General features: G+C 34.2%; 3 protein-coding genes, 1 long non-coding RNA gene and 1 pseudogene across 24 annotated transcripts; 1 reads left to right on the top strand and 4 right to left on the bottom strand.

The window, feature by feature from the left end:
* Positions 1-4,470: 4,470 nt before the first annotated feature.
* On the bottom strand, positions 4,471-5,601 carry LOC104724694 (abscisic acid receptor PYL1 pseudogene; annotated as a pseudogene). The gene has a single exon (XR_015573070.1). The product of XR_015573070.1 is annotated as an abscisic acid receptor PYL1 pseudogene (transcript).
* A 2,164-nt stretch (positions 5,602-7,765) lies between these two features.
* Positions 7,766-17,907, bottom strand: LOC104724693 (uncharacterized). Of its 18 annotated transcripts, XM_087476625.1 has the most exons (10): positions 17,364-17,785; positions 17,024-17,241; positions 16,820-16,953; positions 16,489-16,695; positions 16,305-16,380; positions 15,411-16,216; positions 14,276-14,438; positions 8,774-8,932; positions 8,477-8,641; positions 7,766-8,116 (listed from the first exon to the last, which is right to left on the bottom strand). In XM_087476625.1, exons 6-10 carry the CDS (start codon positions 15,509-15,511, stop codon positions 7,940-7,942), a joined length of 765 nt encoding a protein of 254 aa, XP_087332751.1. In that variant the 5' UTR covers positions 15,512-16,216; positions 16,305-16,380; positions 16,489-16,695; positions 16,820-16,953; positions 17,024-17,241; positions 17,364-17,785; the 3' UTR covers positions 7,766-7,939. The 18 variants fall into 18 exon arrangements, with proteins under 18 accessions (XP_087332751.1, XP_087332750.1, XP_087332749.1 ...); XM_087476624.1 differs by having other exon boundaries at positions 17,024-17,862; XM_087476623.1 differs by having other exon boundaries at positions 16,305-16,695; positions 17,024-17,200; positions 17,364-17,862.
* An 887-nt stretch (positions 17,908-18,794) lies between these two features.
* On the bottom strand, positions 18,795-20,239 carry LOC104728514 (RGG repeats nuclear RNA binding protein C-like). The gene is made up of 3 exons (XM_010447480.2): positions 19,844-20,239; positions 19,683-19,748; positions 18,795-19,595 (listed from the first exon to the last, which is right to left on the bottom strand). Exons 1-3 carry the CDS (start codon positions 20,050-20,052, stop codon positions 19,472-19,474), a joined length of 399 nt encoding a protein of 132 aa, XP_010445782.1. The 5' UTR covers positions 20,053-20,239; the 3' UTR covers positions 18,795-19,471.
* Positions 20,240-20,437: 198 nt separating this feature from the next.
* On the top strand, positions 20,438-22,796 carry LOC104724692 (uncharacterized). 2 transcript variants are annotated; one of them, XR_757742.3, is made up of 3 exons: positions 20,438-20,654; positions 21,356-21,518; positions 22,489-22,796. It is a non-coding gene; the product is annotated as an uncharacterized LOC104724692 (long non-coding RNA). The 2 variants fall into 2 exon arrangements; XR_015571609.1 differs by having other exon boundaries at positions 20,488-20,654; positions 20,927-21,518.
* A 750-nt stretch (positions 22,797-23,546) lies between these two features.
* LOC104724691 (mitochondrial carnitine/acylcarnitine carrier-like protein) lies at positions 23,547-25,724 on the bottom strand. Of its 2 annotated transcripts, none has more exons than XM_010443231.3 (3): positions 25,239-25,724; positions 24,348-24,743; positions 23,547-24,213 (listed from the first exon to the last, which is right to left on the bottom strand). In XM_010443231.3, exons 2-3 carry the CDS (start codon positions 24,737-24,739, stop codon positions 23,703-23,705), a joined length of 903 nt encoding a protein of 300 aa, XP_010441533.1. In that variant the 5' UTR covers positions 24,740-24,743; positions 25,239-25,724; the 3' UTR covers positions 23,547-23,702. The 2 variants fall into 2 exon arrangements, with proteins under 2 accessions (XP_010441533.1, XP_087329644.1); XM_087473518.1 differs by having other exon boundaries at positions 25,026-25,246.
* Between the last annotated feature and the right edge of the window lie 766 nt (positions 25,725-26,490).

Genomic DNA, 26,490 nt, shown 5'->3' with positions numbered 1-26,490 from the left:
CGTACTGAATCCCATACATGGATCAACAACATACCGATTCTGGTTATGTCTATTATCTTAGATCCTTATAATATGTGAGATGAGAATTACCCCTCTCAAGATGATGAATTTTATATCCATTCACCTTTAACCGAATCTTATTTTTACATCGGTGATATTTGGGGTTTAATTTGGGGATTTATTAAAGAAATCAAACCATCATATATATACAATGAGCTTGTTAATCCAAAAAGATGGTGAGTGGGCCAACACTATATGATTCTGGAGGCATAGACTACTACAAAATTAAGGAGGAGGTATATAACCATCGACTTCATAAACAATAAATAGAAAATTAATTGAATTTAAATAAACTTAAATAAATTCAACATAAATTAGATGTTACCTGAAATATGAATGAAGTGCAGTGATTACAACTTCATGAAATGTGAACTGGGACATGCAGTACTTTTGAAAAAACTTTTGTTCCTCTGAACAAATTCTCAATGATTTTTAATATCATTGATTGACCGGGATGGCTTAACCGGTAATGTTATACTTAAAGCATAAAAGAATTTCATTTTTACTATTATTTTGCCATCTTTCTTTTTGTATGATATAATCATATACATGTGTGTCTCCAATATGGCCGATCTTGCGATACCATATTTATTTATAGTCTCAACATAATAATTTCATTAAGAAAAAAAAAGTCTTCAAAACTCCATGAGTTTCTTTGAGACTTTGGAGAACACTAGACATCGATAATTATGAATATGATGTCTTTGGAAGTCGAGAGACTAACTCATCTAGACCTTTCAATTATGTTTGCACTGTCTAGGATATACTGACATGTGCTTCATATATTCTCATAAGAGAAATATATTTTTGATTTTAAAGACATTTCATTGTCTTTAAATCTCATATAACACATATAGTTATTCTTTACTAATAAACGGAATTAAATAAACAAACATATAAATTCAGAAAATAAAATAAGAGTTATAGCCTTATATATAAGAACTCAATAGACATAGCTTTTCTTTGATCTTAGAATAGGGAGAGCCTATCATATATAACGATCAATCCGGAAAAAACAAAGTTTTTTATTTGATCATGAATGAGGTAGAAATTCTATATGTATAATGATCAATCCGGAAAAGACAAAACCTTTTATTTGATCACATAAAAGGTAAAACCGATCTTTTGGAAAGGACATAGCCTTTTGTTAGATCGTGATGGAGGGGCGAAGCCTACCATATCAAATGATCAATCCAAATATTATATAGCTTTATATATGATCGTAAAGGAGGTAAAGCCTACCATATATAACGATCTATCTACCCGAAAAAGACATAACTTTTATTTGATCGTGAAGGAGGCAGAGCCTACCATATATCAAACGACCAATTTGGATATAACATAACTATATATTTGATCGAAAAGGAGGTAAAACCTACCACTTATAACGATGAATCCAGAAAATGACATAGTCTTTATATTTGATAATATAGGAGGCATAACCTGCCATTTTTAACGATTTTTCTGGAAAAGACATAGTCTTTTGTTAGATCTATAAGGAGACAAAGCCTATCATATAAAATGATCCATCCAAAAATTATATAGCTTTATGTATAATCGAAAAAGAGGCAAAACCTACCATATTTAACGATCTATTTATCCGGAAAAGAAATAGCTTTTATTTGATCGTGAAGGAGGCAAAGCCTACTATATATCTAACGATATATTCGGATATAATTTAGCTATAGATTTGATCATAAAGGAGGCAATGCCTACAGTTTATGACGATCAATCCGGAAAAAGGCGTAATTTCACGATATCTATAATATTTATGTTCTATAAATATAATCGAAACAATATAAACTTACTTACCTCATAAAAGCTCCAACAGTAAAGACATCATGCTGATAATATGTTATAAAACATAACACAAATATATAATAATATTATATTATATGTGTATATATGTATAACTATATACACTAGAATAAATAAATGGAGAGAGATCGAGAGGGGAGGGAGGGAGAGAGTTAAAACAATGAACTTCTATTACTTCACTCTCTTAACTTTTTTGTTCTATATTACAATGAACGAACAAACACATATATATAGGGATTACTAATGGATAAGTCATACATGGGATAAGAAGATAAAATTTAATTACTTGGGAAGTAAGTAAGTAATAAACATATAAATAAGATTAAAGTTACTTAAAGTAAAAAGTAATGTGATGGATAATCACAAATGTTATTATCCCGTTTATAACATATAACAGGTAAAGCCTTGAAGGAATGAATCCAACATGTATATATCATAATCATTAAAAACATCACAAACTTTGACCATCCTTACGATAGATCGAGAAAAAAAAAAAAAGAGTTTAAAATTCAATGGGATATGAGATAGATTTTCAAACTTTAGTTACCCCATCCCTTCATAATGAAACCAAAAAAGAAGTTTGATGTTAATGATTAAGGTCATGGTGCTGACAAATCCTATCTTCTAATTGGTTCACCATCATTAAAGTCTGGACCCGATGATTTTTACTTTTTTGTTTCATTTTTTATCCTCCAATCAATAAAACCCAAATTTAACTTTCTGACTTTTTGTTGTTGTTGTTGTTAACCAAGTTGGCAACTTGTAGTACCCACTAGATTTGTCCCTTTCCCTAATGGAATAAAACTAGAAGCATCTTCAGTTCCTTTACTGTTGCTTCAATTACTAAATACAACAATTAAAAACTTTATAGAAAAAACCTAATATTTATCAATGTATATTTTGTGCCTTTTATTTAAAAAATGTTTCTTGAAAACAAATATTTTTTTTGTGTAAAAACAATGACAATATCACACACTCTATATTTATTTTGTGACTAGTTGATGAATTACATCGAATAATTTATGTACATGTAACATGCTGTTACTGTAAAATTTTTGTGTGTACACTAAATGATGATTAATACAGATAATTATAAAATATTTAGTTAATTAACTACTGTAACATGCTGTTACTGTAAAAAATTTGTGTGTACACTAAATGATGATTGATACAGATAATTATAAAATATTTAGTTAATTAACTACTAAAATAAAATTTCATGCCATAACCAAATTAGGAAAACTAATAAATAAGCATAAGTTTCCCAAAACAAAACACTTGTTAAAAAAAAAAAAAAAAAGAAGTAGTACTCGACTACTAGTGTACTACAAAATGGAACGTGACGTGGCTCCCACAATTTGCAGAAACTAAAAAAGGAGTGGCTCCAAATCCCATAATTTCTCGTCGTCCAACCATATTTGAAATAGATTTTTTTGCAACCAAAGTCTTTGAGGTGTTGTTGTCTCATGATGGTTGTAGGATCGTCCCACTTTAGATTCTCTAATAATCCCGGGAAAGAAAATACAAAGAACGAACAGATGAGTAGAAAACAAAAAAGTGAATCCAGTTATAGATTTTGATTGATATATGATATACACTATCTGACTATCATTGTCACAGTAATAAAATCATAAAAAACCATATCAAAAGATATACAACATAAATTGATTGTCAAAAAAAAAAAGATATACAACATAAATTACACTATTAGGCTTACTAGTCTTTTTCAAAATGTTTAAGCTCCCTTTCCCTTAAAATAGAAACTGGAAAATAAAAGAGTCCAATTTGTAGTATCAGTGATGGGCTTTTTCGTCTGTCAAAGCCTTTTTTGAGAGCGATATTTAGCACACAATATGAAAATACTACTTTTTTTGCCTACTACTGTACATAACAAAAAAAAATGGAAAAACAAAATAAAAGAGCTGTAGAATTAAAAAGAATAAAATGAACCTACGGAGCAGATGATTTTTGTCACGAAATAATTTTCTCATTTTATATTTTGACTTTGATTAGTAACTCTTGTATCCTTGTGATATGGAATATACCGCTTAAAAACTGATCAATCACAAAAACGATATTGGGAACGTTACTCATAATCTAATATCCTTTACCTTTTTTTCTATCTATTACAAAATTTATACCGTTCTATATTATTACCATTTACCAATATTGACTCTTATTATTGCTGTTTTTACGGATATTCAGTTTATATCTTTTTTTTATATAAAAACTTATTTACTACAAGCCAATGATGGTGAACCAATTGAAAAAAATTACGTTATCAAAACATTATCAGAAGATACAGTACTATGACTATGAGAGATCCAAGCAGATGGACCCTTAATAATATTGGTATGGAGTTTTAACCTAACCTAATCTATAAAATAAAATAAACCGAATATAACCAAAAAAGAAAAAGAAAAAGAAAAACCTAACTTAAAAAGACAAACTTACGTAATTTTACCTTGTTACATTTTTTTATATAAATAAAACACATCTTGTTAATTTAGAACCTAACGAACTACTATAATTAGTAAGGGACCCTTCCTAGTTTCATTATAGAATTAGTAACTTATATATCGAACATTTCAATTTCCAATAATCCAGGAGAGACTTCACTTGATGTTGTTTTAAAACAAAAAAAAACATAAAAACAATAATCAAATTACAATTCACCGCAAACAAAAACGATGATAAAATTAAAAAACCCCCAATTTGTTTTGTTTTGTTCCCCCCCCCCAAATCTCATCATCACCTCACCTGAAATGAAGAAGAAGAAGAAGAGTTTGTTCCGTCACCGGAGGAGTTGTTGTTGTTGTTGTTACGATTCATAGCTTCAGTAATGGAAGCAAGTTTCTGAAGATTCAATCTAATCACCGTATCAGCAAACAAACGTGTGTCTTCCTCCGAGTTACCTTCCGGCACATCCACGACGTACGATTCCAAAACAACGGTCCAGATCCGTTCTCTCTCTTTCTCGAATCTATGAACCGTCGTCACCGATTTGTAGTTCCTCAGCCTATGCTCACCTCCGGTGATACTAAACCCAGTCACCCTCCGATCATCGTCCAGCAGATCTAACCTCTCCCTCGACGTGTTCGCCGGTAGACCGCTGATCACGTTCACGTCGCGCGTGGATCCCACTCGCATCTCGAAACCTTCGTCTACGTGGCAGCTTTTGATGAAGTGTTTGTAAATCTGGGGCCGGTCGAACCTTCTCACCACGGACCAGACTGTTTCGGGAGGCGCGTTGATCCGCTGAGCTAAGAGGGAGGAGCAGCGACCTCGGCCGAGCTGGTACGTGTGGAACTCGTCGATTGAGTGGGAGAGTACGGCGAACTCGTCTTGAGTTAACTCGGAAGGCATGGTCTGGTGATGGTGAGTTGAGATTCTCTCCTTGTTGTTGTTGTTGTCTTCTTCTTCGTTAGATACTACTACTACTGGTGGTGGTGGTGGTGCAGAGGAGGAGGAGGAGTAAGGCTCTGAATTCGCCATTGATGTTGTTTTTGAGTTTTTGTTTGAAAGAGAGTTTTTAATGGAAGGAGGAAGAAGAAGCAAAGAGAAGGGTAGATGTGGAATTTAATAATAGAGTTTTTTTATTTTATTAATGACTACCACATAAAATGTCATTAGGCACTGAATCTTTCTACTTTTAGTTGATTATTACTATTTTTGTTGAACCTCTTACATCAAATATTATTAACCCAGCTTTTACAATTTCTTTATAGATTCCGAAATAGTACTATTCAATTATAAAATGTATAAATCGTATAATTTTTAAAACTAATATATATGAGTCAATTATATATATCAGATGCTAATTTTTAAAATATGTTTGTAGCGTGTAAATTTTTTAATATATATTATTTTAATATAAATTCTTACTTTTTTTTTTTTGTCAACAATAAAAATTCTTACTGTCTCATATCAATTATCAGTATGATAAATATCATTTAAAAACTATTTGTTTGGGGGTATTGGAATGCAAATAACATTATTTTATATAACATTATTATGTAGGGGTCGTTGAAAATTTGATTATATGCGCTCAAAAATAGAATCATTAAAATTATTCGAAATGCATTTAAAGGTTAACCATTACATTAGCCTTTGTTCGTAAAGCTATTATAAAGAGGTAGAATCGAAAGAGATACGGTAGGTACAATTTATAACCATAAAAGAGCCGTGTGCAGCTGTTTTTTTTTTTGGCGTATTCGAGACATTTAATTTTAATGTCTACATGTATATAACTATATATATATATATACGTGCACATATACAAATACACTTATATCGAATTTGATGATTAGTATTACACCCTTTTCTTTACGGCGATGATTAATACTAGTTTTTACCTTCTTTTAAATTACATTTTAACTTGAATGTTATTCTCATTGATTCACTATAGCTTTTTATAATACTCTTATCTCTGATTTCAGATTATTTATTTTTCTTTAAAAGAAAAACTTGGAATTTTCTTTTGGTAAATAGTGACCGAATAAAATAACCATTTAAAATTGTACGGATATTCTAAATAGAAAATTATATATTATTTTCTTTTAATTTAATGAGAGTTGACTTTTACATGTTTAAAAGAGATTTATGGGAATCATGGTTTATTTACTTTTTCTTCTTCTTCTATAGTATATAGTACTTAATATTTTTAAAAATTTAATATTGATACTATTAAGAGTTAGTTAGTTGTAGATCCTATTTTAGAAATAGGTAGACGCTAGTCGGGGGTGGTCGGGGTGGGCATAACGCTTAACGAAAAAATCGGAGATTAAACAAGGATTAATCGGAGATTAGTTTTAGGGTTATTTTATTAAATTAATACTAAAATAAAAATATATAGTACTAAATATATGTATAATTCTATTTATGTTAAAAGAATAAACATCAAATTAAATATAAAACTATAATATTGTTTTTAAAATTACGGTAAATACATAAAAATATAATTTTGAAATGAAAATATTATGATTATAGTTATTGTAAAACATCACAAAATCTTAATCTGAATGTCTAAATAACAAATATATATATATATATATTTGATTTATATTTAGCTCCAAAAATAATCGGTATACAAAATTAAACAGGAAATAATTAGATTAGACGGGTTATAATCAAATTAAACTGACATAATTAGATAATCGATGGTAGGAAAGATTAGTCATTAATCGAAACGGAGATGATAGACCTAGCGATTTTACGAGGTGTAATCGGTGCTAGACAGAGATTTTTAAGACATATATTATAGATATCAAAAACTACATTAATCTTTTGACATATAACACAACCAGAAATTGTAGCATTACCCTAAATTAAATTTTCGGAAAATTTAAATGAAAAGGAGAATAGTATTGTCTGGGTAGACAAAGAAATGGAGCGGACTCAAACTGTCATGATTTAATTATAACATTTTTACCTTTTTCTAAAGTTGAAGTCAGAAAATAATACATATTCATTAGATTGCTATATATTCTTTTAGCATTATGGAGATTATAAAAGTATATAAAAAAAGTCCATTTGGTGGAATAATATTGATTCTGATCATTGCGAATTTTTTAATTCTAAAATCTGGCTGAAAGAATTTTTTACAAATATATTCTTTAAGAATCCACTTACCAAGTTTTAAAGGAATATGCATGCGAAAAAAAGAAAAATGAAAGTAGTGGAATATACAGTTATACACATATCTACATCCACACATTTTGTATTTTTTGGAGGGTAGTTGCTTTATAGTACATCCTAAAAGTTAATATGATAACAATTTCTTTTTAATCATGATGTAGTACAATTTGGGCTACATTAGAGCATGTATTTGGTCTTTCTCTTTCAACCATATAGTCTTAAACATAGGTTATGTTACTTGCTAACAATATTTATAAATCCATTTGTTTGCTATGATCATGTAAAAACCAGAGCATATCTGGTGATAAAGATGTTTAAAGAAAAGATAGATATTAATCCTAAAGTTTGATGGGTAAAGAAAAACTTAGATCTAAAACAAATACGAAATAAAGCATAGTCTAGGAAATTTTGCGATAACATAAAATTAGCAGCCCAACAAGCTAAAACGACACCACTTCTTGGGAGAATTTGTCTTCTTCTTCTTCTTCTTTGGGTTGCAAGTTTCATTAGCATCATTCTTCTTAATCTTCTTCTTCTCGAGTAATGGCTTCTCTAGATTTATCTCTTCATCTTTCTCTTCTTCAATCTTCTCCTCCATGTCCTTCATATCACAATACAACATTTAATCACAACTACGGAAGTAATTAACTAACTAAGTTTTTTTTTTAAGCCTATATCAATACAAGAAGAAGCACATAATAGCAAAAAAAAAAAAAAATCAGTCTCTTACAAAATATAACAAGAAAATGAAAAATATGGTTTGTTATATACTTAAACTAATTACATTAGTTTTTTTTCCTTCTAATTACCGATATTAGATCCTAGATAGATGACCTATTTTCGCTCCTTAATTGCTTAGTCAAGAAGATCTAATAATATTTGATTGTTTTTTTCTGTAATATGTAACTGAAATATTATAACTATCTTGTCTAGAAATACACAACAACAAATATATCTATACCCGAGGGTCTTGTGGATGTTGTAAGGGAACATGAAAAGGATTAACGTTGCTACTGAAAATAGGTAATGTCTTTGTCAAATCCTTCTTAATCCTTTGGCTTGATGTTTCACCGGACCCTCCAGTTGAGGTAGAAGATGCACTGCTCGATTCCAACTCCAAACATATCTTTAAAACATTGTACAAAATGAAAACCCTTTTAAACATTAGCATATACAAAAACCCTTCAAACAACAATTACACTCACTTCAAGAGAAACTTTGGCTAGGAAAAATCAGTAATTAATGATCAAAACCATACCTGAAAAAGTCTGGTCTCCAAAGCTGCGATTCGATCTAGTAACGATCCTTTGAAATTCGCTTCTCTAATCGCCGTGCCTCTATCGATTAATCCACGTGTGGTAGACGCCCTTTCATCTTTCCATTTCGAAAGGTTTTGTTGTCTCTCTAGATTCTTTATCTACATAACCCAAAAAAAAAAAAAAACGAAAACAAACACTTGAGTAAATCATCAAACTAGTAAACTCTTTTTCTTAACTTGAAAAACCAAAGGTAAAAGAACAGTTTACAACGAAATCTAAGTGTTCAAGCCTAGAGAGCATAGGCAAAGAAGAGAGTGAATGTCTTTGTTGCTCAATCGTCTCCATAAGACTTGTGATTATTGTTTCTCTAACTGGTGATATTATTTTATTGGGTTTTTATAGTGGAAAATAATTACATCAATAATTATAAAAATGTAAGACGATAAATAGTTATAGTGGTTGAGAGTTCCTGCTAATGCTGCTTGCTTCTTGGCTTATGAGATGACAAGGTCAAGCTTGGGATATACCGGTCTGGTTTGGCTTAACTGCTAGTCCGATTAGTGGATGTTCCATTGATATTTATTTACCTTTCGTTTTTTATCTGAAGCCTAAACCAAAATTAACTAAATTTAGGTTTAGAAAAGCTTTTGGTATATAATTCTAGTTTAATAAATCTATTTTTAATTCAAAATTTAAAAATTGTTGGAATAAGCTTGAACTAGCTTAAAGCCAAGGTAAGTATATTTGGAAGTTATCCAAAATATACATATATAAGTTTTAGGAGTTATCTAAAATATGTTATATTTCCTAATTGTTTTGGAAAAGGATTCTAAGGGTTTTATATAATATTTTCTTAACCAATAAAGAGAAGATAGTTATTCTTATTTTGTGTACTTAATCTATATTTGATATCAGAGCTTTGTTCATTCACGATGACCGAACTAAAGCTTGAAGTTGTTGAGTTTCAATCCAAAGAAGGCAGACCTTCTTCGATTAAATGTCCGATCCTGAATTCTTCCAATTACACCGTCTGGGCTATACGTATGAGAATTACTCTTAAGGTGAATAAGGTTTGGGAAACTATAGAAGACAAAGTGAAGAACGTCGACAAGAACGACATGGCCATAGCTCTGTTGTTGCAATCAATACCAGAATACTTAACCCTTCAAATCGGAGATCTTGACACAGTAAAAGCAGTTTGGGATGCAATAAAAGCGAGACATGTTGGAGCCGAGAGAGTAAAGGAGGCTCAATTGCAAACTCTGATGGCAGAGTTCGATCGACTTAAGATGAAAGAAACTGATACAATCGATGCCTTTGCAAGAAGTCTATCAGCAATTTCATCAAAGTCAGCATCTCTTGGAGAGACCATTGAAGAAACAAAGCTTGTTAAGAAGTTCCTGAAAAGTCTACCAAGAAAGAAATACATACATATCCTTGTGGCCCTTAAACAAGTTCTTGACCTGATGAAAACTACTTTTGAGGATATTGTTGGAAGGCTGAAAACATATGAAGAAAGAATAGGGGAAGAAGACGAAGAACAACATGAAGAGCAGAACAAACTGATGTACGCTAATACCAATACACAATCCACCTTTCACAGAAGTTATGGAGGAAACAGAGGAAGAGGCCGAGGTGGTCGTTATGCGTGGAGAGGTAGAGGTCGCGGGCGCTCTAGAGGTTACCAAGTACGAGGCCAAGACAAAGATACCTCTATGATAACGTGTTATCGGTGTGACAAGCTTGGTCACTATGCATCTGACTGTCCTGACAGATTGCTTAAACTTCAAGAGAAACTTGAGAAGAAAGAAGAAGAGACGCAAGAAGTTGAAGGACTGATGATGCACCAGGTGGTGTATCTCAACGAGAAGAAGATAAAACCAAGCAACTTTGAAGCAGATTGTGATGCACCTAACGTGTGGTATCTCGATAATGGGGTGAGCAATCATATGAGTGGAAATCAATCGTTTTTCTATGAACTTGATGAGACTATTACAGGAAAGGTATGATTTGGAGATGATTCTCAGATTGGTATAGAAGAAAAAATGGTCCATACGCTTTGTGTTCCAAGTTGGGAAGAAGAAAATTGTAAAAGTTCTTTACAATGTCTACTACATACTGAGATTAAAGAGCAATATTGTGAGCCTTGGTCAGGCTACCGGCAGGGTGTGAAGTACGAATGAAGGAAGAATTACTTATGCTTTATGATCGAATGGGTCAAGAGTAGATAAAAATGACAAGGTCAAGAAATCGGTTGTATAAGTTCATATTGGAAGTCAAAACTATCAAGTGTCTACAATTAACAATATTGATAGAATCAACTAGATGGCATGCACGTTTGGGACACGGATACGATGAAGATGATGATTGATAAAGAGGTTGTGGCTGGTATACCAAGTATCACAATTGAGAAAGAAACATGTGTGTCATGCCTCCTTGGCAAACAAACAAGAAGACCTTTTCCTCAAGCAACCGTATACCAAGCCACACAAGTTCTTGAGTTAGTTCATGGAGATCTTTGCGGACCCATTACACCTGCTACACTAGCTCACAAGAGGTATGTGTTTGTGCTCATTGATGATTATTCAAGATATATGTGGACGATTTTGTTGAAAGAGAAGAGTGAGGCATTTGAAAAAATTAAGAAATTCAAATCGCTTGCGGAACAAGAAACGAAGGCTTTGATCAAAACCTTCTGAACAGATAGAGGTGGTGAATTTGTGTCACTTGAGTTCCAAGAATATTGCGATCTACACGACATCAAAAGGTAATTGACTGCACCTTATTCTCCTCAGCAAAATGGAGTAGTTGAGAGACGTAATCGTACGATTCTAGAGATGACTAGGAGCATTCTGAAGCACATAAGCTTGCCGAATTACTTATGGGGAGAAGCAGTGAGACATGCAACCTATTTGATCAATCGAGTAGCAACAAGATCTCTGAACATATCTACCCCATATGAGATGTTTAAAGGAAACAAGCCATATCTTGGTCACCTTAGAATATTTGGATGCATCGCATATACACGAACATAGGTCGTAGGAAGAAAGAAACTTGATGACATATCAAGAATCCTGGTGCATTTAGGAACTGAGTCGGGCTATAAAGCATACCGTCTTCTTGATCCTAAAAGTAAGGAGATAATTGTGAGCCAAGATGTGATATTTGATGAAAGCAAGAGTTGGAACTGGAATATTTCAGAAAAGGACCAAAATACAAACTCTGGAACTTTTGAATTTGGTATAGGAGAATTTGCCAATAAAGGCATAAGGGAGATCATAACACAGACCGAGTTGGAAGATGATTCCCACGTCTCTCGAGTTATGAGTGAAGACGTCAATAACGAAGAGGAAGCAATGGAGGATGAGAATGATAGCAAAGTTGAAGTAGAGAAATATGGCAGTGATGATGAAGTTCATGGTTCACCGGAGCAGCTGAGGAGGTCAACAAGACTAAGAACGAGACCAACCTACTTGAATGATTATGTGCTCATTGCTGAAATAGAGTGTGAACGACTCTTGATGGTAATAAATGAGGAACCATGGACCTTTCAGGAAGCTAAAGAGCTTAAAGTATGGATTGAAGCTTGTAAGGAAGAATTGTCATCTATAGAGAAGAATCAAACTTGGAATCTCGTTGATCTTCCCATCAGAGTTAAGCTAATTGGCTTAAAGTGGGTGTTCAAAATAAAGCGTAATTCTGATGGGAGTATTAACAAGTACAAAGCTCGATTAGTGGAAAAAGGTTACGTGCAGAGACATGGCGTTGATTATGATGAGGTGTTCGCTCCAGTGGCACGCATGGAAACAATTCGCCTTATCATTGCCTTAGCAGCTTCGAATGGTTGGGAAATACATCACCTTGATGTAAAAACGGCATTTCTTCATGGAGAACTGAAGGAGGAAGTATATGTTACTCAACCATAGGGTTTTGAAGTATTAGGAAGAGAAACCAAGGTTTACAAGTTGAACAAAACCCTTTACGGTCTGAAACAGGCTCCTAGAGCTTGGAACAACAAGCTAAACAAGATACTCAGAGATTTGGATTTTCATAGGTGAGTTAAAGAACCATCACTATATCAAAAGAAGGAGAAAGGGTCGCTACTTATAGTGTGTATGTATGTAGACGACTTTCTGGTTGCTGGATCATCATTGAGTTTGATACTTGAGTTTAAGAAACTGATGGGAATGACATTTGAGATGAGTGATCTTGGGAAGCTTACATATTATCTTGGGATCGAAGTTCACCAACATGAAAAAGGGATCAACTTAACACAAGCGAGATATGCTAAGAGAATCCTAATCGAAGCAGGAATGGATACATGTAATTCGACACATATACCAATGGATATGAACCTGCAACTATCAAAATCTCAGGAGGAGAAGAACATTGATAAGAAAAGTTACATAAGGCTTATAGGATGTCTTCGGTACTTGATTCACACACGACCAGACTTATCTTACTGCATCGGTGTGCTGAGCCGTTATATGCATGAGCCAAAGACATCCCACGAAGCCGCTTTGAAGTAGATTATGAGATACTTGCAAGGTACTTCATCGCTAGGTCTTGTTTTTGCTCGTGACTCTAAGACAGGTGTGGTTGGTTACTGTGACAGTAGTCACAACCTTGACAAAGATGATGGAAAAAGTACAGAGGGTTACATTTCTACTTCGGTGATAGTCTAATCACTTGGTTCAGTCAAAAACAGGACACAGTGGCAATGTCTTCGTGTGAGGCGGAGTATATGGCAGCCACCGAAACAGCTAAACAATCAATTTGGCTTCGAGATTTGCTTAGTGAAGTCACAGGATCACCAAGTAAACGAATCACAATTTTATTAGACAACAAATTGGCAATAGTACTCACAAGAAATTTGGTGTTTCATGGAAGTAAGCATATACACCGGAGGTACTACTTTATTAGAGAATGTGTTGGGAAAGGACTCATAGAAGTGGAACATGTTCCCGTAACGGAACAAAAGGCTGACATATTGACGAAAGCACTTGGAAGAATCAAGTTCAAGGAAATGAGGAGCTTCATCGGAATGAGAGTAGTTTCAAGCTTAAAGAGGAGAATGTTGTTGGAGTAAACTTGAACTAGCTTAAGGCCCAAGCTAAATATATTTGGGAATTATCCAAAATATACATATCTAAGTTTTAGGAATTATCTAAAATATGTTATATTTCATAATTGGTTTTGGAAAAAGGTTATAAAGATTTTATATAAATAGAGTTACCAAGGTGTGGTAAGCGTTATGAGATTTAAGAGAGCTTAAGTTTTGAATTATTTTCGTAAGCAATGAGAAAGATAATTCTTAAACTATAGAAAGAATATATATATATATAATTTAAATTAACAAAATCACTAAAAAAGATAGGATGGGAGACGTCGGTTTTTTAACTGTCACTTGTTAAACCAACTTTAAAACTTTTAACAGAAAGGAATTTAGCATCATTTAATAAACCAACTTAATTTTAGTAGTAATAGCGTCACTAGATAACCTTTGTAAATGAGAGATTTTCTAAACTTCTAAGTTCGCCGCTGCAACTTACTCCGATAATATACTCGAAGCGTCTACAGTAGTGGTTCTCTCGCAATATCATATATGGCTCTTCCTCGTTGCTATCTCGCATATTTTCCTCTTTCAATGATTCTTCTTTGTCTCTAGTAGTAAAAAAAAATCATATCTCGACGATCTAGCCATGAAATTTTCTGGTTTATTTCATAACAGCCACAAATTTGTCATTAAAATAAAACGTGTCTCGTGACTTTTTAGTAGCTTTTTCATCACTAATGTATCTTAGCTACAGATTAATATCATAACTAAATCATGACTATTAGCTACAAAAACTATGCAGTATTTGTGGCAAATAATATTACAATAATAAAATTTAAAAGGTTCTTTATAAGTTAGCAACAGATTTGCCGCGGATAATTCTGAAGCTATGTGATTCACATAATGTGAAACTCTAAATAAGCATAAATCCTAAAACCATAGACTCTGAAAAGAAATCTAATTAATGTAACATTCCCACAAACTAATATCTAACAATTATAAAAATAATTACAAATCTAATATTTTTTAAACTTTAACCACAAATTCAAACCTTTACTCCAAATCCTATACCGGTACCCCAAACCTTTACTCCAAACCTTATACTCCAATCACAACCATAGAACCAAGCTATAAATAATTTATATGCATATATAACTCATATATATATATATATTAAATAAATTCATCTTTTGAATTATCTATCTATAAAGATATGTAAAATATTTATTTATAATTTTTTTAAAATCTAATCATTTTCTTAACCTTAAATTTTATATAGTGTATGTGTGCTCTCTTCTTCTTTTATATATCACTCCAAACATAGAATTTTTTTTTTTATAATTGTTATTCAAAATCATATACTTTAAAAAAGACAATTATCAAACCAAATTTATTTGTTTTGGGCGGACCAACCCAAAATTTGGCAAAAAGTTCCCACTAAATTATTTGGTTAAAATGAATTTATTTGGTACTAGTATTCAATCCCGTAGTTTACTTTTTGTATTTAATTCGTATGTGGGATATTACGTATAAGGTGTAATTCTTCATCTCTTCTTATTACTCATGAATCGCTATACTACCTGAAAAATTCTGAGGCAAAGGAAATATGCTTCAAGGCGGTGAAAACTGACATGAGCAAGAGATATGATAGGCTAGAATGGGACTTCATTCGAGCTACCATTTGAGAGGAAGGGTTTCCATCACCGATGGATCACCTAGTTAATGCAATGCATAACTACAATTAGCTATTCAGATCTTATCAATGGTCAAGCAAAAGGCCGGGTGAATAGCTAATTGTAGATCCCCTCTCTCCATACATCTTCATCCTATGTAGTGAGGTCCTTTCAGGACTCTGCAACAAAGCACAAGATCAAGGGAGGTTAGTTGGTATCAGAGTGGCAAAAGTCAGCCCTATAGAGTGAATCATCTACTCTTTGTAGATGATACTATGTTTTTCTGCAAGTCAAATCAATATAACTGCAACCAACTACGGTCAATCCTGCAAAATAAGAGAAAGCATCAGGCCAACGCATTAACCAAGATAAATCATCAATCACTTTCTCCGCAAAAACAAGAAATGAAGTCAGAACCAGGGTGAAGAGAGACTTAGGAATTACTAAGGAAGGGGGACAAGGCAAGTACCTAGGCTTACCAGAACTGTTTGACCGAAAGAAGAAAAAATATATTTTTACCATGATTGTTGATCGAATCAAGCAAAAATCGATCAGCTGGTCAACCCGGTTTCTTTCCTCGACTGGGAAACTAACTTTGCTCAAATCAGTTCTGGCCGCCATGCCCTCTTACACAATATCTTGTTTCAAACTACCAAACTCCCTATGTAGCCGAATCCAATCTGCTCTAACACGCTTTTGGTGGGACTCCAATCCTTAAAAGAAGAAAATGTGTTGGCTTTCATGGGATAAGATGAATCGATCTTTCAAAGAAGGAGGGTTGGGGTTTAGAGATTTACAGACATTCAACGATACACTTCTAGCAAAAATAAGCTTGCATATCCTCACCCAACCAGACTGCCTTTTAGCAAAAGTCCTCCTGGGGAAATATTGTAAATCCTCATCATTTCTCGAATGCTCTTTCCCATCCACTGCCTCCCATGGATGGCGAAGCATTTGTGCTGGTAGAGATCTCCTCAAGACTCACCTGGGGAAAGTTATTGGATCAGGACAAACCACTCCCATTTGGGGAACCCCATGGCTTTCTCTGGTAGAACCTTTATCTCCAATGGGCCCACCAACCGAATGTAGTGCTTCCCTCAAAGTCTCGGACTTACTGCACCCAATCTCAGGAGAATGGGACACACACCTAATCCAAAAAACGGTTCTCCTCCATGAAACTGAATTATTCCAACTACGACCAAGTAAACATGGAGGTATAAATAAATGGGCATGGTTATCAACAAAGGATGGTATCTACTCAGCTAATTCAGGTTATTTCGAAGCTTTCAATGCAAAGAAAACACCAACAAACTCACCCGAGACAAATCCCCCAAGAGCCCCGTAGGATGATTTCAGCTGGAAAGCTAACATTTAGAACCTCAAATGCTCACCTAAGACAAAACTTCTCCTTTGGAAAATGGCTCAGAAGGCACTACCGGTCGGCGAAAATCTGAGAATCAGAAATATCACGACTAAGGCCAATGTCCACACTGTGGAGAACCAGAATCGGAGATTCATACCTTTTTCCACTGCCCATTTGCATCTTTGATTTGGAAACTGGCCCCGTTTAAAGAACAACTAATCCGGAAAACCATCCGATCTTTGAAAGCGGGAATCACTGCCACTACAAGATTAACTTGTTTACCTCCCACCGGAGTCGGATCCGGACCCCTAGCTCCATGGATTTTCTGGACAATCTGGACCGCAAGAAACCGACTAATCTTCAGCAAAGAACAACCTGTGGCAAAGGGGGTTCTGAATCTCGCCATCACGCGAGCGAAATAATGGCATACTGCAATCGAATTAAAAAATACCACACCATTTAAGTAACAACCAGGATCTACCCCCAATGGCACCAACCTGTGTGACCTGCTTCACAGACGGCGCCTGGCTGGGTAACAATTCGGCGGGATGTGGATGGGTTTTCAAGGACCAATTAAACAAAATCTTGATCCGGGGATCTACATCTCATCTCCATGTGTGGTCACTGCTGATGGCCGAAGCAACTACAACATTCACTGCGATGGGAGTTACCTTTGAATCGGGTTTCACGTACCTTCATGTAGTCTCAAACTCGCAATTGCTAGTCAAGACTCTCCATAAGAAGATCCAACTAATGAAACTTCACGAGATTATATATGATATCCTCTATCTTCTAAATTCAGCTCTTGTAATTTCTCTTTCATTTCACGGGATAAGAATCGACAAGCAGATCTCTTGGCTAAAGAGGCTCTTCGTTTTCTCTGTACTGAACCGTAGTTTTTAATTGAAAGTATTGGTTTGCCAAAAAAAATAAGAATATATGGAACTAAATAACTTATGAGAGTTCATGAAACAGGTAATATGATTTAAAAAGTTCAGGATCGCAAAATCACAAAATTCCGAATAAGTAAGTTTTTAAGACATTAACGCTTCAACAGTTGAACACACATAATTTATGTCATGACTCATGACTTAAGCTTTTTGTTGTGTTGAGAAGACTTAAGATTTATGTCGTCATGTTAAAATTTCGAAAGGCTTTTCCATGTCATGTCATCACACCCCATGAAAGTTTTGTCTATCTATATGCTCTTCTTGTGGCTTCCTTTAATGCTTCTTTATTTAGCTTTCTTGTTTTCGTAATTTGTCTTCTTTTATGCTTAACGTTTCATATCATTGTCAAAAGGCTATAAACCAAAAAAAGACCATTGAAGTAATCAATACTTAAATTGGCAAGAGAAGAGCAAACTTGTGATATCACTACTCGAGACCAAAAGCAAGAATTTTTTGTACTCTTTTTTTTTTTTGGATAACTCAGGGTAAATCCCCAGGCCTATGAAGGGACCCGAGACTAATCCCTGGGAGAGGTGCAGCCCACAGATAGACCATCTCTCCGGATATTCAAATGGCCGTAAGCAAGGGCCCATATCCATGTGGCCGTAAGCAAGAGCCTATATCCATGTGGCCACATAATAAACGAGTAGCAATTCCATTTCTTCCATTTTTTGTATTCTTCTTTTAAAAAAAAATGGAGAAAGGAGAATATAAGAGGAAGATGTTGAAAAAAACATCAATCGGGGTATTAAGACTAATAAATGGAAGAAATGTATTAAGACTAACAATATTGAGTAAATGTTAGAGACCCATGGACACAACAAAAACATGATAATGCAAAGTCACAAAACATGAACCATATATAGTAACTCTTTAGATGAAAAGGGTATTAAAAGTCACATATATTGATATATAGATATAATTATAGACATGTTGATAAATGCTTAAGAAATTAAAACATGAAATATGTTACAAAAATTTACATCTAAACAATGCAAAAGGAATGTTATATTTCGGATGAGATTCTACAGCTCTTACTCTCAAAAATAATATGTGCATTTTCTTACATTCTCAGTAACAACAATGGTAATGCATCCATTAGGAAAGACTTTGAAATAACCATGTACTGAAATTAAAACATATGATACACGTGAGATAGGATATTATAGCGATTACACCTTTTCATGATGGCATGAGAACATAACATGTCTTTCGTAATGGTCGTTGATGTTTGATATTGAATTTTGTGTCATTCTCCCTCAAAGTAAGGAAGGAGATAAAGTGTGAATAAAAATGGAAAAACTGCTTTAAATATTCCAGAAAAAGAAAGCGATAGGAGAAATAGTGATTGCCTTGCATTTGACTGAATCGCTTCCACTCTCTTTAATCTCTGATGTGGCTCACCTAAATCTCATAATTCATAAGAGGTAAAAACTTCATGAGGATTAGGTATAATTTTCATAAGTGAATGTGATAGAGTTCAGAACTTATAGAAAAATGGAGGGTTAAAGATACACAACGTCACCTTCCCTTAGAAAATCGAATAAGTACTTGATAATGCTTTGAGGAATTTGTAAAGAGAAGGAACGTTTCCAATCCATTGGAGATCTCCAAATGATGCGTCAATAGCTGTAATTGATGAATTTACCATGTCTTCAGCTTCTTTCCAGTTGTGCTTGCTCTTCGGCTTCTTTGGTTGCATCAGCAGTTTCATCCTCACCTCCCTGCTTCTCAGCAACAGGGCTCTTCTCAACCTCCGTGGTGGGTTCCTTAGTAGCTCTAATGTATCACAAACATTAGTTTTTAAACAGCCTAGAGTTCAAGACATATGGGATGGAAAATTAAACTGAAGACCAGGATGCTTACTGAACAATGTCATCTTCAGTAGTTCCCCAGTTTCCACGACCACGACCCTCACGTTTTAGATCAGTACTAAACAAAAGAAAACAAAAAGATCACAATTATTAGAAGTTAAACAACAAAGCAGTAACCAAAGTAGTGGACAGAAGAAAACAAAAAAAGCTTACCCACGACCAGTCCCGCTATAGCTCTCATAAGTCCTCCTTGGGCGTTCAACATCACCTCCTTCACCATTGGAAAATCCACGACGACCTCCACGACCACGTAATCCACCAACAATACCTCCACGCCTTGCCCCATCAGCATCTTCAGAATGTCTGTATCCGCCAGAAAACCCATTCTCATTTGCAGGACCATCATTGTTCCGGTTGTTCATTCAGTAACATTGCAAGTCATCGATGCAAACGAAACTTCATAATATAAATCAGTATTTTCTGATTGTTCTAATTTTCAAACTTGAGAATTGACTATAATAAAAAGAATGTGGAACAGTGGTTTGAAACGGTGGCATTGGTTAGATAAAATCTAGGGTTCAAAAGTTAGTATTTTGTGTTTTCACAATTACCTCTTTTGAATATATATTTCTTTCTTTTCTATTTCCATTAATTAGTGTTTTTTATCTAAAAAAAAAGTAATATTGTTTTAATCTATGTGTCAAAATTCTATTGGACGTACGAGTTGTGCAGATTTGTTAAAATTCTATTGGACATGTCACTTGTACTTGATAGGATAAAGATAAGGTAAGACCTAAACTCTTCTTATTTCCTCCACATAAATACTCACACTTAAGAACAACAAAAACCTAAACTCCACCATATTTGTCGTCTAGACACTAAGATCTATTCCTCTTCTATACTATCTACGATCTCTTCCTCTTCAATACTATCTCCGATCTCTTCCTCCTCGACTCACCATGCCTCTCCCCGGTCGACTGCCCCACCTACCATCTCGCTCGACCCTCTGATTATTGTCCGACAGGTACTCATTCTATCTCTTCTCCTTCTCACAATTTGTTGAGTTGAGTAATTAGATTACGTCTTTCACTGCTTCTGTCTCTTTCTCTCTTTGTCTCTTTTCCCTGTATCTCTCTCATTGTGTTAGGTTGTTTAGATTTTTTGTTCCTATTGATGTTAGGGTTTGTGGATCTTTATGGTATGTTTTAGATAACTTGATTTGTGTTTATTTGTTCTGATAATTTGTATAATTGTCTTCTCTGTCTTTGAAACTGATGTTACTTTCTCTTATCTTAGGTTTTATCTTAGGTTTTGGTGTTGATCTATCTGTCTTACAATTTTATCCGAACAACATGGCAAAACTATTTCATGGGACCATTTTATTTTTAGTTTCAGGTTCGTTTGTGAAATATTTGGATATCTAGTTAAGATATTTTTGTATGACGATGTGAGTCTTTTGGAAATGAAAGTCATATACGAGTGCTTGTGGTAATTGAAAATATTGGAATACAGATTTCATGGTTTTAAATTTGGAATTTCATTTCAGGTTTCTGATTTTTACAATTGAAATTATTTTTTTGGGACATACACATGATTAGGGCACAAAATAATTTCATGGTTTTGCTTTTCAATGCTTTCTTATGATTTATTGGATGAGTTGCATTTGACTAGAACTCTTGTGAGATCATTCATATGCGCTTACAAAGCCTCTCGTTTGTTTGGCAGGGAATAGTAATGTGTATCAAAAAACCTTTCAAGTACAATATGGAGATGCAGTAATTATGATGATGATAAAGTCAAAGGACACATAGGTCATGCACTTTGGGAGGCTAGTGTGGCATTTTCCAAGGTTCATAGATAATAGTACGGGTTTGCACATGTATTACAGGTTTGTGGAGTTTTTCTTCTATTTTGTTTCTCTCTCATTTTCAATTAGAACATACAGTACGTGCTATTTTTCTAGTAGTCTTTTTTATGAGTCAAAAGTGTGTTGCTTTATTGTCTCGCTTTGTCTATCTTGATTTTTTCAAACCTCCCACCATACTCATTTTTGTCGTTGCAGGTGAAAAGTAATTGTTTAAAAGATTTTTAGTTCAACAGTGAAATTAAACATGAGAAATTACATTAAGCAAGTTTTTGTTTCTATTCACGTACCAAATATTATAATCAGTTTAAAGTACATATAGTCACGCTTCTTCAAGTTTGACCTAAAAACTTTGTGAGTAAATAATCTTGCTTTTGCATAGTTCTAGATTTTTTGACTTATCTGAAAAATATTATTTTATCATATAATTTTAGGTACAAGCTACATTGCCATATGATCTTAATTTAAAAAATACTTCAAATTCATGTCTTTCGTTCTATTCTCATAACAAAATTGTTCTGTTTATGGAATGATCATATCTTAAAGTGAGTTTATTTGAAAATTGGAAGGTAGAACGAAACACATGAGATTAATGTATCTTCCCAAATGTGATCAGATGGTAGTGTAGTTCGTATCTATATTTGTATAATACAACATTGTTATCCAGAGAGGGATTATGCAAAAGCAATAAATTTACTTAAAAAGTTTTTTTGGTCAAGCTTGTAGAGGCGTGGCAAGGTACTTTTGAACATATTCTAATATTGGATACCTGATAAAAAAAAAAAACAGAAACCAAGGTGTATTTATTTGTAGTAATTTCTCATGTTTCTTTATATTGTGTTGAAGAAAGAGATTTAAAAATAATTATTTGCAAATTGAAATTATAAAGATGTTAAAAGAAATTAGATCATTGATAATTTATCATATCTATCTCTTGGAAAATAATAATCTCCAAGAACTGCAATTTTGTACATGTTTTGTGGCTTTGATTCAGAGTTACCAAGCTTGTGGTTTGGGAGTTCGAGTGTTGATGTGTTTGATTCATTGATTAGAGCTTGTATAAAGAATGGTGATGCTGAAGGAGCTTATAGAGTGATTAAGCAGACGAGAGCAGAGTGTTTTTGGGTTTCTATTTATGCGTTGAATTATTTTATGGGCTGTTTATTGAATTTGAATCTAATTGATTGGTTTTGGAGGGTTTAAGGGGATGGATTCATTTTAAATATGGTCATTTATTCGCTTTGTAAGGAGAATAAGTTGCTTGAAGCGTTATCAGATGTTGAAATGTGGGGTTTGGCCTAATGTTGTTGGCTTTAATATTGATATTTTAAATATCAATCATAAATTACTAATTATAAACCAAAAACATAAAAACTAAACTCCTAAACTGTAAAATACTAAAATTTAATCTCAAAATTGAAGTTTTAACTGCAACGTATAAACAAAACGGTGTAAATACAAATTCTAAATAGAAAACATATAAATCAAACCCCTAAACTGTAAAGTGTAAAATCTAACCTTTTTTTTTTGTCAAACTCTTTGCTTTCATTTATTCAAGATAGAAACAAGTGCAAGTACAAGTACAAGAAGCAAGAGCCCCAAAGTTTGAAACATTACAATACAAGGCATTTCCCAATGCTAAAAGTTGATAAAAAGAATTCATCATTGTGTATATCTAAGAGAGCTTTTTTTTTGTCAAAATCTAAGAGAGCTATGAACAATAAGCTTGGGAGCATATTGACACATGTGAGATCATGGTAAATCGAGAGGCCATCCTCGAAGGTTTCGAAGGACGGTTGAATGGTCACACTAAAATGAGAGTTGATGCTTTGATGTCCACCGGGCCGAGAAGTATCCACAGTAAAATCTAACCTAAAACTTCAATCTTAGCCCACAATATAAACAAAAATGTTGTATTTTCATAATTTTGTAAGATTCAACCCTTTTAACAAACCCATAATTGAACTCTAAAATAATTTCAAGTTCTTTATTTGATTTCCAACTGTTTCAATTTTTGTTCGGTTTTAATCTATTGAATTGGTCCTAATCGAGTGTCAGAAATAAGCTGTGTAAGAGATATAGAAATAAACTGTGTAAGGGATTACATAAATTTTGCTGAAATTTTAGAAGGATCATCTAAAAACCGAAAGGTTAAATTCAATGGAACATCCACCAATACAACCAACAGTTAAACCAAACCGAACCAGTTTATCCCAAGCTTGACCTTGTCATCTCATAAGCCAAGAAGCAAGCAGCGTTAGCAGGAACACTCCTAGCCATGGCTGGACCAAATCCTTTATACAAACCTTTAACTCCTTCCGACTTCAGAATCTTTCGGAAAGCATCCATCGACCCCGTGTATTTCGGGTTCTTGTAATCGTCGACTTGAAGAACACTCTTCACGACATCGGTCGGATAGACAATTCCCCAAAACGACGCACCAGCAACTCCACCCGCCATGATCAGTGACCCTTGTCCTAAGCTTGAAGTGTCTGAACCACCGGCTAAAAACCGCTTGAAAGCTTCGTAGGCTGCAAACATCATTGCATTCCCCGGGACTTCACGGGCGAAAGTCGGGACTAAACCTTTGAATAGACCTCGTGTGCCGCCTTCAGATCGTAGTACATGACGGGCTACGTCCATCGGTCCACCGTATTTCACAGCTGCAAGCACTGAGCCTGTGGTAGTAGCCCTGGCTAGTCCACCTTGTGCTTGCAACCTAATGATTGAACACACACACAAAGAGACATTAGTTCTGTTTCAGTGAAAGAAACAAAATGCAGTGTACAGCTTGAGTTATAAGCACAAGTATATTATAGGCTCTGATTGGTAAATATGTCAAAAGAATGTAACCTGCATTTGATCAACTCTGTAGGGCAAGCAAGGAACGCAACAGCGAAACCAGCGCCTGCACCGCACACAAACTGTTGACGAATAGTCAAAGGAACTCCAGCTTCAGACCTAAACAGCCCTTCCATTTGTCCTCTCACGGTGAACAAAACCGCATTGAAGGCAGCAACGGTTGCAAGAGGAGCTCCCATACCTTTGAACAAACCCCTTGGTCCTTCAGCAGCAACGGTCTGTTTAACCGCATCGATTGCACCAGAGTACCTTGGAGCTTGACCTGGTGCTGGAGTCGGCTGGCTCTGAAGTTTGACCTTGATTGTGTCAAAGGGATGACCTACAATTAGCTGAGCTGCTCCTCCAACAGTCCCTGAAGCTAAATCCTTCGCTACATCCGCCATTTTTCTAAGAAACACAAATCAACCAAGTTTCTCAGATTCAACCAAAATCAAAACTTTTTTTTTTTTGTAATGAAAGATAAAGTTTGATTGACAACCACTTATAAATCAACCAAAATTCTCAGAACCAACCAACATATAAAACTTATGTTAATGAAAGAATCATTCACATTTAAACTAGTGACCTAAACCACTCTAACAAACCATCCAAAATCAATACTTTATTTTTTGTTAATTGTAATCTGAACCACTTGAACAAGTTTGGTGTAATCAGAAAGTATAAACAAACCGATAAAGTAGGAATCTTGTGATCCTCAGAAACTCTAACGCAAATGCAATCCAATCACAATCCCAAAAGCAGAGGGATTCAGAAAACAATGAGAGAAAAGGTAAACTAACAAAAAAAAAAAGATTGAATCTTTAAATCCCCAGAGAACTCTAAATGGACAATGAGGTGAAATCAGATCGAAAGCCCCACAAAGTAATTAGATTTTTGGCTTACCAGAGATTGATTAGAGGATATCAAATGGATCCGAGAAAGGGAAGCCACGAGAATGTAATTGAAAACAAATCCAGATGCGAATCCACGGGATATGGAGAGAATCAGAGACACAAACGAGTGATCGACCAGATAAAATCCAAAAGGATTATAAAATAAAAACTAAAAAGGTTTCAAGTGGACATAAAAGTTTTAACTTTTAACCACTCCCCAATGGCTCTCAAACGCCCACAAAAGGATGGAGCTTTGCAGAGACACAAGTTTATTTTTTTTGTTGTGTTTCTCTTTAAATTTCTTTTAGACAGAAAAGCAAAAAACGATTTTGTTTAAGTGGTTGGTGAAAGTTGGAGATCAGTTTCTTTTCTGTTTTGTTTCTCTTAAAATTTCTTTTAGACAAAAAAAAGGCGATTTTGTTTAAGTGGTTGGTGAAAACTGAAAATTGGAGATCAGTTTCAGTTTCAGTTTTGTCTCAACAAAACATGTCAAATTGGCTAAGTCGGCTCATTGGTCGGTATATATAGGTAGGTATGTGTCGATCTCAGATGGTTCAGGAATCAATTCGGTTAAGTCTTTGGTTTACGGATTGAGCTGGTTTGAAGCTGATTGGGAGGTTCTCTTATCTATGTGTGAATATGGGCCGTGTGGTTCTCGATAAGGCCCAAGTTGTTAAAGATGGAGAAAGCTTCTTTTTATTCCGTTTGTGCTCTTGTAATTTTTTTGGAAAAATACTTAGAGGTATTGAACTTGTATTTTAAAGAATTTGGTGGGATTTTAATATTTTAGAATTTTGCAAGATTTTTGGTTATTTGTTAGAGTTTTTATATATTTTTTTAAAAATATTTTGTGATTTGGATAGATTCTTGTTTCAGATTTTGGGAGATTTTAGGATACTTTATAACAAAAAAAAAATTGCCTTTAGAACTCTAATGACGATGATAGATGCTCTCGACTTCTCATCAATTTTTCATGAGACTGACCGTCGTTCAATCATCAAATTCATTGCTTACCTTGTCTATTAGAAGAAGATGAAGTCTGTAAGAGCCTAAGAAGCAAATGTTAGAGAAACCCCAAGGTGGAAGTATCGAAACATAAATAAATGATGGAGGTGTTGTCCTTTGTACGCATTGCTCTAGCTTCATTCAACAGACCGTTTGCTATCTTCTCTGCAACATTCTCTGTCCCTCTTTCTCTTTCATATGTTCCATTTGTTTTATACATAGACACTGCATTAGATCCAGGTTCTAAGACATACTAC

This window comes from Camelina sativa, chromosome 11 (assembly GCF_030686135.1).
Source record: "Camelina sativa cultivar CO46 ecotype springtype chromosome 11, ASM3068613v1".
In the NCBI taxonomy this organism is placed as follows: Eukaryota; Viridiplantae; Streptophyta; class Magnoliopsida; order Brassicales; family Brassicaceae; genus Camelina; species Camelina sativa.
This window is presented reverse-complemented; position numbering and strand designations above follow the sequence as displayed.

Bases quoted from the DNA above. Each gene is read 5' to 3' on its own strand.
- LOC104728514 (XM_010447480.2), bottom strand. From the start codon at position 20,052: ATGAACAACCGGAACAATGATGGTCCTGCAAATGAGAATGGGTTTTCT. The intron at 19,749-19,843 runs GTAAGCTTTTTT...TCTTTTGTTTAG, and splicing joins TATAGCGGGACTGGTCGTGG to TACTGATCTAAAACGTGAGG. The intron at 19,596-19,682 runs GTAAGCATCCTG...GTGATACATTAG, and splicing joins ACTGAAGATGACATTGTTCA to AGCTACTAAGGAACCCACCA.
- LOC104724693 (XM_010443234.3), bottom strand. From the start codon at position 15,511: ATGGTAGCTCGAATGAAGTCCCATTCTAGCCTATCATATCTCTTGCTC. The intron at 14,439-15,410 runs GTAGTATAGCGA...TTTTACTACTAG, and splicing joins TTTGCCTCAGAATTTTTCAG to AGACAAAGAAGAATCATTGA. The intron at 8,117-8,476 runs GTATAGATATAT...TGTGATATGAAG, and splicing joins AACATCCACAAGACCCTCGG to GACATGGAGGAGAAGATTGA.
- LOC104724691 (XM_010443231.3), bottom strand. From the start codon at position 24,739: ATGGCGGATGTAGCGAAGGATTTAGCTTCAGGGACTGTTGGAGGAGCA. The intron at 24,214-24,347 runs GTTACATTCTTT...TTCAATCATTAG, and splicing joins ACAGAGTTGATCAAATGCAG to GTTGCAAGCACAAGGTGGAC.